This window comes from Typopeltis vanoorti, chromosome 5 (assembly GCF_054136105.1).
Source record: "Typopeltis vanoorti isolate ZY-2024b chromosome 5, IOZ_Tvanoo_1.0, whole genome shotgun sequence".
NCBI lineage: Eukaryota > Metazoa > Arthropoda > Arachnida > Uropygi > Thelyphonidae > Typopeltis > Typopeltis vanoorti.
The window spans coordinates 10,029,050-10,045,243 of NC_143553.1; the positions used below are offsets into that span (position 1 = coordinate 10,029,050).

Here is a 16,194-nt window from a genome sequence, read left to right on the forward strand (position 1 = left end):
AGACGTTCATTGAAAAGCCACGTTAAAGGTACTGTCAATTCCCTAGCACATTCTCTCAAAACTCGTGGCGAAATACCATCCAGTCCCACAGCTTTACTGACATCCAGAGTACTCAGTATCTGAAACACACTCTCCTCCTGTACCTCCAGACCTCGTACCAGTCCTATCCCTCTAGCATTAAAACTGACTCCTCTAGGATGAAATACTCCAATAAAGTGTTCATTGAACAATTCCACTATGTCCTCTGCATCAGTCACTCTATTCCCATTTTTATCCCACAATATCATTCTTCCACAGTCATTTCTCCTCCTACTGGCCACATAGCTATAAAATTCCCTAGGATTTTCATTGGATCTTAGGGCCAATCTTCTCTCATATTCCAGTTTCGCTTTCCTTACCACACTAGTCACACTTCTGGCCTGTGTCTTATATTCCTCATGCATCTCTTCACCTGTCTCCTTATATCTCTTCCATAGCCTCTTTTTCGCATGCAATTCCTGTTTAATATTGTTTGTCATCCACTTTACTCCAAATTGCGTCCTCTTCTTCACTCGTGGTATACAACTTACCATTGCTGATAACAAATATTCTTTCACAATTTCCCACGCACTGGTGATATCCCGGCCTTCCAATTCCTCCCTCCATGAAACTTCCCGAAGTTGACGTCTAAGACTATTATAATCACCTGCCTTATAATTCCACATAAGTTCCCGTCTCTTTGATACTCCTGCATGTCTATTCATTTTCCAAGTCAACACCATATGGTCACTCTCTCCAACTGGTGGGAGAGACGTCAACTCAGTTATTATCAACTCTTCTGATGCTATAACCAAATCCAAAATTTTTGAACCTCTTGTTCCCTCTGTTACATGTTGCTTAAGACATTTGTCCCTCAAGAATTCTAGAAATTCCATTCCCCTATTGCTACATGCAACTTCCTCTCTCCAATTTATACTACTGAAGTTAAAATCTCCCATAACAATCATTCTTCTTGCACTTGCCAAACTTAGCTGTCTAAACATCTTTTGGTCCCCATCCTCTGTGCTCCTGGGTCTGTAGCAACACCCCACTAAATATCCTGTCTTGCCTACCTCTACCTCACACCATACGCTCTCAAAATCATTTGTCTCACTTCCTTCCAAATTCTCCACTCTTAGAGGACATAGGTCATCACTTATCATAAGCAGCACCCCACCACCACGCTTTCCCCTCCTATCCTGACGAAAAATGCTATACCCAGCGACTTCTATTCCTGTTGTTATATCCCTTTCTGTCAACCACGTCTCAGTGATCGCAATAATTTTTGGCCAGGCTGATGCTATCTGCGCCACCAATTCCTCTCCCTTAAATATTCCGGATACTCCTGGCATTAGTATACAGCATATAAATGCCATTGTTTCTATACCCAGCATTATCTCTTCTAGACTCCACTGGACTCAGTGTTACCTGACATTGTCTCCCTTCTCCCAAGTATCCATTCCCACAAGAGGCCACCCCTGCTATCATCCTCCCTGGGACACACTGACTCGTTCAGAACAGCAATCTCTCCAGATGCCTACATCCTTCCTCATTCAAATGTAAACGGTCTCTCGCATACAACTCCTCTCTTTCCTCAAACGCACTCCAAGCATCCACATATACCAGTCCTCTCTTGTCACACATTCTCGCTATTATGCCATTCAATATCACCGCTCTTCTGCTCAGCTCATCATTATCATACCTATGCAACACGCACACTATTTTTCCTCTCTCTGTCTTCTTCCGTACAGTCTCAAGCAAAAATCTCATATCTCTCGCTGCCCGACTTACATTACCACTCAAGTCATTCGTTTCTACCATCACAATCATCTCATCCACCCTTTCACCTCTCTTAATTGCCATAGCCACCCTTTCTATTGTTCCTCCTGGCAAACACTCCTCACGCATCCTATCTTGAACACCACGGATCATTGAGTCGCCATACATTATACCTCTTACCATTCCCTCGCTCCTATTGTTTCCATTCTCTCCTCTTCTTTCATTCCCATACCTAGGATCAGTATCACCATGAAATTTCTCATGATGGTCACTTTGACTTGCATGTTAATCTTAGCTTTGCAGCTATTTTTGTCTCCATCCCCCACTTCTTGTCAATATTTTGAGACCTGTATCAACAGCCAACCAAATACTATAAGGCCTCAGATCGTTGAGAATGAAGTAGGGATAAATCAATGCTGGATAGCTAAGATCACCAAGTAGGGAGGGGTGATTTGACCATCATGAAAATTTCACCATGATGATTTGGATTTAATGGCCAAAGCACCTAAGGCTATGCGTTATATCTGTTAATTGCATATATTCTGGCTGGTTTTATGTTTTGTGGAATGAAAAACCCAAGTTTCTGAGAGGATAAACCCTGCTTTCTCCATGTGAGACCAGCTATCTCGCCTTTGGTTGAAAAGTCCTTATAAAGATTCTTAAACTTCTAAACACAATTTCACTCCAGATCTTTCCAACTAAAGGGCATCAGTACCATGAAAAAAATAATAAATTAAGGCTCAATGAAAGTGATCATGTAGTTCTGACATTACGGGTTACAATGTTAAAATTATGAGAACACTACAGTGAATTATATGGCAGTGATGAGGAGACTCTTAATATTAAGAAGCAGAGAGGTTATGTTCCTTGTATAAGGCCATAATCAGACTGCACATGGACTACTGTGCACAGATCAACTGGTTCAAGGAAGATGAGGATGTCTTGAAGTCCAGAGAAGATCACTATGTTGGGGTTGGTTTTTAGAATCTTGGATATGAAGACAGAATGCCGCATGCAGAACCTTGTGATTAGAAAAGAGAGGGGGCAGGGAGGTGGATAAGATTGAGAAATAAGTCGGTGAGAAGTTGTTACTAGGTTTATATGGAAGAGAATTTTCACAGAATGGAGAAACACAGGTAGGATAAGATGTTATTCATGGGATCTGTATAAGGAGGGTGTGTGAGGAACATATTTTTTGGATGAAAAGGTGATGGCAGGTGGAATGCATTGTCTAAGAGAATGCTGAGTGTTGAAAATATGAATAGGTTTAAGGCTTATTAGTATATAGGCTTTAAAACATGAAAGTCTCATAATAATGATGATGATAATAATAAATTAAAAGTAACCAAGTCGAGTTCTTTTCAGCTTCTTTGGTTTTATGAACAGCTTGAATTATTATTCTTGTCTATTAATTGTGAACTATTAATCAGTTGCAAATGTCGTGTTAAGTTTAACATTTTACTGTAATTATATTATATTACATGTAATATAAATATTACATTATGGTATATAGTGATGTGTGTGTATGTGTGTAGGCAAACCTACTTATACATTACTATATACTGTAAGTATTAGTGTCTCATGCATGGGATTAATCTTGTAAAAAAAATTGATGCAACTTTTGTATCGCACTATATTATATTACTGTTATAACAAAGAAATATACCAACTATGTCAAACATATATTTTATACTAAAACAGGATCCAGTATTAAACAAGCAAGATCTCACTTACATTGTGCTGTTAGCAGAAAGACCAGTAGCTGCCTTAACAAGGCTTGACAGAGTAAGTTATGTTATACTGAAATTAATGGAAAATTCAGAAAAAAATTTGTAAAATTTTTCCTGTGATATTACAATTGAGCTCACTGATGCTACACTCAACTTTAAAACTGAAAGAACTGTATTCATTTACGTCAAATTTTAGTCTGAGTTAAAGGACTACTAGGATCCTCCATTTATCTTGAAATAATTAGTGCCCCTTGTATGTACACACACAAAAAATAGAAAAAACTTATCTGTTCTGTAAAATACCTTTATTAACAGGTATATAACTGTGTTATATGCTTGTTTCACAATATAGATATTATTTTACTTACTTTCTCTGCCTCTGTTATTATTGCGAACTGGTAACCAATGAAAGACTTGCAGAAAAAGAGTGAAACTGGTGCGAGAGTGTGTAATAAATGTTTTTGGAATGAGTGCAGAGAGAATGAATTATCTGATAGTAGAAAGTACTGATAGAAGACTAGAAAATGTAAACATTGGTAATAATGCTGAAAATCTTGTGGCAGAAGTTCAAGAAAATATAGAAGACCATAATGAAGAAATAGTGTGTTCGTATGTAGTCCTTCACCGGACAAAGTGCAAGATTGAAAGGCTGCAGAAACAGCAAGAGATTAGTCAACCTGAGAACAGAAAAAAAAAAAAAGCAAGAGGTTCAAAGGATAAACAAGAGAAAGAGTGTAAGCAGGTAATTTTTATGGTGATTTTATGATAAAGGGTGTATCATAAAAGCATGTTTCCCATGTGTGAAAATTAATAACATTAGTGATTCTGTCAGAATGCAGAAAATTGATTGTTTTGTCTGGAACTAATGACCTGAGATCAGAGAAGTGTTTGAGTGAGGATGTAAAAGAGTTATCATAAGAACCAAAAAAGAAGAGTGAGAGGGTGAAGTTTGTAAGTCTGCTACAATGCTGTGCTAAAGGAAAACTTAAGAGACAGCTTGAATCAATTTGCAGGTTGTGTGGAAGGAAAAATGTAGAGTTTATGAACCTATGGCATGAGTTTGATGGATGGAAAGATTTGTACTATGCAGATTGACTCCACTTAAAGCTCTAGAGAGTTTTGCTCACTGAGAAGGTGGAAGCACAGGGCAGATGCAGGCGAGAGAGAGAGAGAGTGTGTGTGTGTGTGTGTGTGAAGGTACCCATGAAGCGAATGAATGTGTGAATGATAAAAAAAAAAAAGATGAATCTAGTCTCAGGCAACAATATTGAATAGGGTTGTCAATTCAGGATGTAAAAGCTACAGTTTCCATATACTCGTGCTAGAAGTATCAGGAATAAGAGGCAGGAGTTTTTGGAATTGGATTAATGCAACCGGCAAAAGTTATAGGCATTAGTGAAATGACTTAGTTATAAGGATAAATTTAGTAGGGTAGATAGAATGCAGGGGAAAGTTGTACTGATGATAGTAGGAGACAGTTGGGAAGATGGCAGTTCTTTTGAATCAGTCTGGTGTGATATTGAGACCAGTAGGACAAAATACAAAATTTGTTTTTTCTATAGGCCAAGAATGATGTGGAAGATGTGCATCAGCAGATTAATACAATGAATGCAAGCCAAGTATCTCAATGTTGGAGGCTTAATGGATTTTTTACAACACTCAAAGAGAATTAAAATAGAATTTAATACTTCCTATATTTCATCCTAGTCACTAGGACATCTACAGGGATTACAAAAACAATTAATGTAACATGCACACAAATATCATACAATACTAAGCCCAACCACATGGGTGACACTAAAGTCCTATCTAGGTGGAGTGCCCTCTAAGGGCGGTAGTAGGTGGCCTGGAATGTAAGGTGGGACCTCTGGTGATGAGTGTTTCCCAAATCTTCAGAAGCTTAATGCAACCATATTTATTAAGATTTGGTTGGTTTTTGAGAGCTGCTGCTGCTTCTAAGAAAAGTCTCTCTTTCTTGAATTTGCTGTGGTGGAGCATGGTGGTTTTCTTCCATGATACCCTGTGGGTGGTCTCCAAAACATGGTCAGCCAAGCCTGAATGGCCATAGTTGTGTTTACAGATGTAAGACTTGTGTTCCTCCAGGCAGATGGATGCTGATCTGCCTGTCTGTCCAAAGTACGCCAGCTTACAGGAACAGGGTACTTTGTAAACTCCAGGCAGAGAGAGAGGAGGGAGCTGATCTTTCGTAGAACGGATAAGGGTAGCAAGTTTGCGGTGGGGCTTATATGCTGTGTTTAGGTTGTACTTTTTTAGTATCTTGGCTATTTTTTACAACCTACACACAGCATTATGAAAAAATAGCCAAGATGCTAAAAAAGTACAACCTACACACAGCATCGATAAAATAGCCAAGATACTAAAAAAGTAAACCTACACACAGCATATAAGCCCCACCGCAAATTTGCTACCCTCATCCACTCTACAAAAGATCAGCTCCCTCCTCTCTCAGTGCCTGGAGTCTATAAAGTACCCTGTTCCTGTAAGCTGGCGTACTTTGGACAGACAGGCAGATCAGCATCCATCCGCCTGAAGGAACACAAGTCTTACATCTGTAAACACAATTATGGCCATTCAGGCTTGGCTGACCATGTTTTGGACCACCCACAGGGTATCATGGAAGAAAACCACCATGCTCCACCATAGCAAATTCAAGAAAAAGAGACTTTTCTTAGAAACAGCAGCAGCTCTCAAAAACCAACCAAATCTTAATAAATACGGTTGCATTAAGCTTCTGAAGATTTGGGAAACACTCATCACCAGAGATCCCGCCTTACATTCCAGGCCACCTACTACCGCCCTTAGAGGGCGCTCCACCTAGATAGGACTTTAGTGTCACCCACGTGGTTGGGCTTAGTATTGTATGATATTTGTGTGCATGTTACATTAATTGTTTTTGTAATCCCCAGTAGATGTCCTGGTGACTAGGATGAAATATAGGAAGTATTAAATTCTATTTTAATTATTTTTGAGTGTTGTAAAAAAAATCCATTAAGCCTCCAACATGATGTCCTCACAGCACTTAAGCCTCTACACATGAAGCTAGCCAAGTAGTTATTATGAGGGATTCAGCTTTGAAGATATAAATTGGAAGGAGGAAAGACTACATGGCAGGAAGGAAATAGAATTTAAACACCTACCTACTCGTACCTTCTATCACATGATAGAACGTACGAGTGTGGAGTGCAGAGTTTGGTGGATAGAAGGAAAAGAGGTGATGTGATAGAGACATTTAAGTTAGTGAAAGAATTTTATCGGATTAATTCAGAGGGATTATAAAAAGAGTAGAAGGTGAGAGATGAAGAACTAGAGGCAATCCTTTAAAGTTATTTAAGAGTGTGGTGAATAGGGGTTTGAGAAGTAATTTTTATGTGGAGACTGTCAGTAAATGGAACACATTATCAGTTAAATGAACCTCTCACGATGAGTTTGACTCCATTGAGGGTGTATGATAATAACTAGGTGGCCACATTACCTTCAATTGGGGAAAGTGATTATGTAGTCTTGACTTGGAGGTTAGCAAAACATGTGGATATTCCGGTTAAGAAGGGGTATGTGTGGAACTACAAGGAGTGATTTGATACACTTAGAAGATAACTTGGACCAATTTCATGGCATAAAAAAGGCATAAAAATCTGCAAGGAAAGCATGTGCACATTGCATGAAGGATAGTCAAAGGGTATCTGGAGGAAGCAATACCACACTGCATGCCCAAAGTCAGGAGGGTAAATAAAGCAGGAATTAGATGGATGAGTATTATCATTAACTATGAGCTGCAAAAAAAGAAAATGTTGTGGAGAATATATATTATTATAATTACGGGCAACTCCAGGGAGGCCCCAAATCATATTCATCACAACTATTCGACATTCATACAGTATCTATCATACCTCGCCTTAAACTCATTTACTGTCACAGCATCCACCACAGACTCTGGCAGCCCATTCCACTCATTCATCACTCTAAAAGTAAAGAACCCAGCTCTAACACACTTTTGCCCAGTTTCCATGGATGTCCCCTAGTCCTCCCACAACCAGCTCTGTTCTCAAAAATATCTTCTGAATTAATTTTATATAAACCCTTCAGTAATTTGAATGTCTCAATCATATTTCCCCTCCTCCGCCTATCAACCAATTTTTGCAACCCACAAATCCTCAACCTGTTCGCATGAGGTTCATTCCACAGACCTGCTATCGTCTTGGTCACTTGCCTTTGGATCCTCTCAACCTCCTCCCCATCAAGAAGAAACCTAGGTCACAAAATCTGGGCACAGTAGTTGAGATGGGGTCTTATCAAGGCTCGATACAGAGGAACAATAACCTGCTTGTTTCTGCTTGTCAACGTATTCTTCAGCAACCAAATGATTTGATGAGCTGATTTGGCCACTTTTGCAATGTGCCCCCTAAACTTCAACTCCTTATCCACCAACACTCCTAAATCTTGTGCCTCATCGATTTCCTGGAGTACAGTTCCACCAATGTAGTAAACTGCTGCTAATCTTTTCACCCGAAAATGCATAACCTTACATTTTGCCACATTAAATTGACATCCATTCTCCTTAGCCCAGACCTCCAATCTATCCAAATCATCTTGCAAAATTTTGACATCATCTGCATTCACTATTGCCATACCCAACTTTGCATCATCCACAAACAAATGAACTGTTCTTCTCAGATCCTTTCCTATATCATTAATGAACAAATTAAACAGCAGTGGTCCAAGACCAGATCTTTGTGGCACACCACTAGTCACAGGCCGTCTTGTGGACTCTACTCCTGAATAAACCACTCTGATATCTCTCCGTCACCCACCCTCCTATACATCTCACCAACCCTATATGCTGCAATTTACTGATTAGAATTCCATGTGGTATCCTGTCAAAGGCCTTAGCAAGGTCCAGTAGAATCACTGTAAACCCATTGCCCTTATCCAGTTCAGCAGTCACTGTGTTATAATACATGAGCAAATTACTGAGGCATGACCTACCCTTCACAAAACCATGCTGTCCCCAATACTGTATCCCATTTTCATCTATCCAATCTTGTATTTTCCTCTTGACTATTTTATCCAAGACCTTGGTAATGATTCCTGTTATGCTGATTGGCCAGTAATTTACAACAGCAGTCTTGGAACCACCTTTATGCAGCGGAACTATTTTCCTCTCTTTCCACCCCCTTGGGACTGACCCAGACCCGAGGCTCAAATTAAACAAAATGGTCAAGGGCACTGACAATTCTTTAGCCACTACACGTACGACACGAGCTGGTATACCATCCAATCCCACAGATGTATTGACGTTGAGGTTCTGTAATAGACTAGTTACCTCTACTTCATCACAATTCCAGTATAAGCTGTTGGTTCTTCCATTCCTGCAATGTCACCACCTGGATGATATACTCTTGCAAAGTGCTTGCTCAGTAATTCCACTATATCGACTGATTCAGTTACCTCCCTACCCTCAGCATTTTTTAAAATCATTCTGCCATGAGCATTTTGCAAGTAAACATATGAGCATATGTTTACTTGCAACATATTGAAAAAACTGTTTGGGATTCTCTTTAGCTTGCATGGCCAATTTTCTTTCGCAATCCGCTTTTGCTATTCTTACTACCCTTGTTACCATCCTGGCCTGAGCTTTATACTGTTCCCGCACCTGCTGGTCACCTTTCTCCTTAAATTCCCTCCACAATTGTTTCTTTCTTTGCAGCTCGAGCTTAATAGTGTTATTCATCCATTTAACCCCTACTTGATTTATTATTCGGACTCTTGGTATACAGTCAACCATTATCTCCTGCAAACACTTCTTAACCACCTCCCATGCACTATCAACATCAACATAGTCATGTTCGTTACAGCCACATTCTCATTTGCAATTACTAGATCAAGCACTCTCTGTCCCTGGTATTTTCCACTACATGCTGTCACAGATAGTTGTCCCTTAATAACCGCATAAAATCCAATTCCTTCCTCCCATGTGCCTTCTCCTCTTTCCAGTCAATGTTACCATAATTGAAATCACCCATAATAATTACCCTCCTTCCACTCATTTCTTCTATTTGCCTATGCAACTATCCCCACCATCTATTCCATCACCTGGTCTATAGCAGCACCCAATTGTATATTTTGTTCTGTAGATTCTGTCTCACACCAAACAGCCTCAAATGTGCTCTTTTCTCTATCCTGCAGTTCAACTTCTATACTCCTTGGCTGCAACTCATCAGCTATCATCAATAACACTCCTCCCCCCTTTTTATTCTCCCTGTCACTCCTGAACACGCTATACCCGTCGCATTCAATCCCACTAGCTTTATCATCTTCTGTCAGCCATGTTTCACTAATACCAACAACCTGTGGCCTGGAAGTGCCAACCAAGGCCAAAAACTCTTCCTTCTTGTTCCTAATACTCCTGGCATTAGTGTACGTGAATTGCAGAAGCCCATTAGTCCCATCCCTACTTTGATGCCTTATACTAACTATCCCATTCTGATTTGTTGTCCTTACTCGCTTGGGCATATTATACTCATTCATAAACTCAACTGCCTCCCTAAAGTCTGCATATCTACCCCCCCCCTTAATAAACAAGCCTCTGTATACCAACTCCATTCAAATGTAGCCCATCCATCTTATATAAATCCTTTTGCCCATCGAACTCACTCCACATATCGACAAATTCCACTCCACTCTCCATGCATAACCCATGCATAAAGTCACGCATATAAGGAAAAAGATGACCAGCTAAATCAGATTTTCAGATTATGAGAAGAAACTAGTTGAGCAGGCAAAAGGAAATCTCAGAGTTTTTATTTTTTTTGTTATGTGGCAAGTAGGAAGAAGAATGAATATGGAAGGATAACTTTGATGAATGAATGGTAGAGGGATGACAGAGGTAGATAAAATTGTTGAGCTACTGAGTGACCACTTTGCAGTGGTATATCATCCTGGTGAAGATGTTATGGCAGAGGTGACAACAGAAGTTGATGAATTAGAGGTACTTAGAATATTGCAGAATTTGAATGCAAATACAGCTGTGGGATTGGATGGGGTATTGGCTTGTATTTTAAGAAAATGTGCAGGGTAACTGTTTGATGCCTTTTGAGTAGGCTGTTTAAGTCTCAGCTCTGGCAAAGTTTCAAGAGAGTGGAAGGAGGGCAAAATAATTCCTTTGCATAAAGGAGAATCTAAGTCTGGTCTATAATTTGCTATCACAATCAGTATCTCAGAAGTAGTGGTAAAAGTTCTGGAAAAGTTGGTCAAAAGGAGAATACAAGAATGGGTGGATAAGAATATGATACTATATAATGGTCAGCATGGCTTTGTGAAGGGTAGGTCATGCCTTATTATCCTAACTTTTTATAATAGTGACAGCTGACTTGTATAAAAGGAATAGCTGCATGATGAAACTGTTGGATTTTGCAAAAGTGTTTAAGAGTATACCACATAGCACTCTGTTATACAAACGGCCTATGAAACTGGTGATATAGATTATAGGGTGACTGATGAACACATACCAAAAAGTAGCAAATGGAGGAGCAGGTGACCAGCAATGTGTTGCAGGGCCCTGTGCTTGGACCACTGCTGTTTAATTTGTGCACAAATGATATAGGAAATAGTTTGAATAGATATTTAGTTGTTTGATGATTATGCAAAGTTGGGTAAGGTAATAGTTAATCAAGATGTAGAGAGCTAGCAGGATGATTTAAATAGGCAAAATATAATGGATATCAATTTAATTTGGAAAAATGTAAAGTTATGCATTTTTGGAATAATGAAGATTAGAAGCTGTGTATCGCATTGAGGGAATGTACTCCAGGAAACTGAAGCCAGGGATTTGGGGGTGATAGTAGTAGTAGTAGACAGAGTAGTTCATATTATTACTTGGTTATTGAAGGGCACACTAACAAGCAGAGATAAGGGAGTCGTCATTCCTCTTTATATAATCTTGATATGCCTGGGTTGCTTGGATCAGTTGTGAGCTTTCTCTGTTAATGGTTTCATGGAGAGGTATGATGGATATTGTGTGGATAGTTTGGGTCTCCCATACTTGTCAGATTCCAAGAATGTAATATTGTCTTGATGTTCTTCAGTTCTAATCAAGGCAGAACAGCCGGTGTGTTCAAATAAGAAAGATATGAGCAGGGTGCTTGATAGACATCTGGTATTTAAAGAGGTGGTAATGTATCCTTTGTCGATGGCAGGAAGAAAGACAGTTTCCAAGCTGGTTTGAAAGAAGCATATAGAATGAACTTAGAAATACTATCTTACATTTTTGGAATCTCACGTCTAACCTTGCTTCTTACACCACTGACAATAGGTACAAAGTTCTTTGGAACCAGATGGAACTTCTCCACTCCAGCAAGTTCAAATTTAATCATCTCTTCTTTGAAACGTGAAATGCTAAGAAATCATTCGAACCTGAACCGATCAGACTGTATGCCAATACCCAAGCTTTGGGAAATGATTACCATTAATTGTTCAAAAGTTTTTATTTTATTTTATTATTATTTTTTTTAATCTACACAACTTATTACAATTGTTCCTTTGAACTCTAATAGTGTAATATCATATACTTCAGCTGCAACCAAGACATGAGCTCATTTACTCATGATTTATGACTCATTATTTGATTTATCTTTTGAATGTAGTTAATGGTCTATTTCACTGATGATGTCCACGTCATGTTGGATGAAATATATTCAAGTTTTTGAATAAATTCTGTATAATTTTTGTTACATAGCTGTGAAACTTATTTAATATGTTTGGTGCACATGTTCTCTTAAAACTATTGAAATAGATGGAAAGAAAGCACAGTAAAAGAATAAGAATGAAAAGAGCTAGTAGCATTACTGGTAGGTCCCCCACCACATGGAGAGGGCAAGTAGAGGCGTGTGAAGTGTTGAGTAGCCTAGATTATGAGTATCAGTGAGAATATCATCACAAATTTTTAGTATGTGTGCAGCTTCTCTCCAATTTCCCATGGTTGGACTATTGTTTGCAGTCTTCCAATCCAAACATATGCACCGAACACATCACCAAAGTAATCCTCACTGGCAGGATAACATACATTCCCCACACCACTCTGAACTGCCATCCCCTATCCAAATTCGTTTTCATTAGTACAGCCTTAGCACATCTCCAAAAGATGTGCCAAGGCTGTATTAATAGGCATACCACAACTGGCTCAAATTAAGAACTCCATCCTCCTTCAGTGCCTATACTGAAGCCCGAAACAGATGTAAAAAAATTATCAATGATTCCAAAACAGAATGTGAATGGCCAAAAAGCAGGAAACTTGCAGCCTGTCCTAGTGGCAGCCATGCCTTTTGGTCTCAACTTTTGTCCTACACTACTCCCACCCCTATCATACCCAGATGGCTCAATTGCAATATCACCCACTGAAAAAAGCTAATCTCCTGGCTTCACACTTTGCCTGCAATGCATGCATAACTGACAATGGCAAATGATCCCAGTCATTCCAACTGCCCAACATACAATGCCCCTGTATCCTTTTGCCAGAAAGAGATCATAAACCTGTTGTCAAAATTAGACACAAAAAAAAACCCTGGCCCTGATGGCATTCTTCCAGTTGTTTTGAAAGTCTGTGCAGCAGAACTGACTCCTATCCTGTGTCATCTGTACACACTATCTTACTCCACTGGTATATATCCCAAAGCCTGGAAATTGGGCTATATTCAACCCATTCCCAAAAAGGGACACTAATCGCTGCCATCTAACTACTGCCCTATCTAAAGTGATGGAGAAAACCATCAATTCTCAATTGCTACTCTACCTCGAAGGTACCTAACTAATAAGCGACCACCAGTACGGATTCCACCGATGGCAATCAACAGGTGACCTGCTCTCATATATCACCCATCTCTGGATATATACCATGGAAAAATTTGGCGAATCCGAAGTAGTTGCACTCAACATCTCTAAAGCCTTTGACCGGGTCTGGTGCAAAGGCTTACTAAGCAAACTTCCATCATTTGAACTGTCTCAGGACTTCTGCAGATGGATTGCCAGCTTCCTGTCTGGATGTACACTATGTGTAATGGTAGATGGCTCCCTATCCTCCCACTATCCAACTAATGCTGGGGTCCCACAAGGTTCAGTTCTCTCACTGACCCTCTTCTTTCTATACATCAATTACCTACTTCAGTTGACCTCCAACCCAATACACAGTTTTGCAGATGACAGCACATTGCACTCCTCCCTTTCATTTGATAAACCTTACCCTACACAACTCACTTCAACCCACAGAACATCAACCACAACTTCCCTTAACACAGCCCTCCCAAACATCCTCCGATGGGGCACAGATAACGTCAACTTCAACGCTAGTAAAACCCAGTTCTGTCTTATTTCCCACAAAAAAGAACCATTTTCCCCCATATTATTTTTGATAACACTCAAATCCTCGGACAAGTTGAAATTTCTCTTCTCGGAATTACCACGACATCAGGCCTTTCCTGGCATAAACACATCACAACCATTGCATCCTCAGCTTCCAAAAAACTAGGCTTTCTCTTTCGCTCAAGATGTTACTTTACTTCAAAACAGTTGTTAATCTTATACAAATCGCAAATCTGCCCAGCTATTGAATACTGTTCTCACATTTGGAGTGGGGCTTCTAAAAGCTCCCTCAAAATGCTTGACTCAATACATAGGAAAGCAATTAGATTGATAAATGATCCATCTCTTACCGACTCACTCCCCCCACTTTCACATAGATTTAGTCTCTGCAATTTGTATAATATTTTCATGGAAAATGCTCATCTGAAACAACAACAATAATTCCCCACTCTGTACTAAACCCATTGGAACACGTACAGCCACCTCCCAACATCCCTTCATAGTACACCTTGAAACCCACAGAACAAGTTTCTTTTCCTCCTCCTTCATCCCTGCTACTGCTGTACTGTGGAACAGTCTTCCCCCATGAGGTATTTCCCAAGGAATACAATATAGAGGCTTTCAAATTGAATGTTAACAAGTTTCTCTTTTCCCATGCCACTACCCATATATGGCACTAAAGTACTATAGGTTGACCAGACAACCTCTCGTATATGGGCCCAACATAAAAAAATTAAAATATGAATGCTTTTTAGGTGGTGGTACATATATTTCATTTTCCCACTGTGAGGCTACCACACTAATGACTGGATGTCTAAAGTGGCTTGAAAAACATTACACATTAAGTCTTGAGCAGGGTTTCTGGTTTATCTAACCTTTAGATCCATGATGGACTAAAGGCTAGATAAACCAGAAATCCTCAGGTGTGATAGGATTACATTGGGGGGGGGGGAGGAGATTAGTGTACCTGACATGATTGTTTTAATGAGTCTTGTAGTAGGGATGTCCCCAAGGAACAGCAAGGTGATACAATCATGTTTTCAATCATATACTGGTCTAATTGTAGTGGTGGTTAAGCTCCTAGAGAGAGATAATTAGGAAAATAGCATAATTAGTTGAATAGATATAGGATTCTCTATAACAGTTAGCATTATTTTAAAAAGTTAGGTCTTGCTTCACCAAAGTACTTACATTTTATGAATAATAAATATAATCCTTCTGATTATATTATAATAATCGGTGACTTAAATGCAAGCATTGGTAATACCTGACATAAACCAATATAGGACCGATAAGAGAACCAATATATAATAATAATGGGAAGAGATTAAGAGCATTCACTCCATACAACAATTATAGAATTAGGAATACCTACTTTAAACATAAAGATATTCACAGATTTACCTGGCAGGCAAGAAATATAAAAAGCATCATAGACTGTATAATAGTTAATATGAAATTATCAAATATGATCATAGATAACAGAGTATACACAGGAGCAGAGATAGAGTCAAATCACTACTTACTAGTAGGGAAAATTAAATGGAAACCAAGGTGGGAGGGAAGGAAAAAAAACAAAAGAAAATGGAAACACAGAACTAAATAAGATTAAACTCTTAGATCAGCGATTTTCAACCGGTGTATTGTGAGATTTATGAAAACAAATTAATTGAAAGAAATAATTTCATAATTTGCGAATTTATTTATTAGTGTCTGGTCTTCCCTCTTCTTGTGTGTGTAAATCAATCAAAATTATGCCTATTTTTTGCCTAATCATCAAAAAAATTAAAAGAATATATTTTTAGTGTGACGCAGAATTTTAATAATTAGTCAAGGTGTGCTGTATTATGGAAAAAATTATTATTATTATTATTCAGGCCACCATGGAGTCAAAAGACTCATCGTGGGAGGTCCTTCCTAAGAACATAAAGTCTGTCAAGACTCATCGAGGGGAAGTCCCCCCCTAAGAAACACAAAGTCTATGATACCACTCCTTAAACTCATTGACCGTTCTTGCTCCCACCACTCCATCAGGCAATGCATTCCACGGTTCAACCACCCTCCACACAAAGAAACCACTCCTTACCCTCTTGCTCACAGTTTCCTTTCGTAACTTCCAGGGATGGCCTCTTGTCATCACTGCTTCCCGCTGTTCAACCAAGCGAAAGAACTCCCCTGTGTGTCAACCCTGTAACCACCTCTCAACAGTTTAAAAGTCTCAATCATAACCACTTCTCCTTCTTCTATCCACCAAACTCTGCAGTCCACATTCCCTCAGCCGATCCTATTAACCAAA

At 39.2% G+C, this 16,194-nt stretch overlaps 1 protein-coding gene across 3 annotated transcripts in view; it reads left to right on the top strand.

Annotated features, from left to right (window-relative positions):
* LOC150106221 (protein tyrosine phosphatase domain-containing protein 1-like) overlaps positions 1 to 16,194 on the top strand; it is a 719,641-nt gene that overhangs the window by 546,645 nt on the left and 156,802 nt on the right. For all 3 annotated transcript variants that reach the window (XM_090392247.1, XM_090392246.1, XM_090392248.1), the window contains one exon: positions 3,499 to 3,582. In XM_090392247.1, coding sequence (XP_090248373.1) covers positions 3,499 to 3,582 — 84 coding nt within the window. The remainder of the gene's footprint in view (positions 1 to 3,498; positions 3,583 to 16,194) is intronic.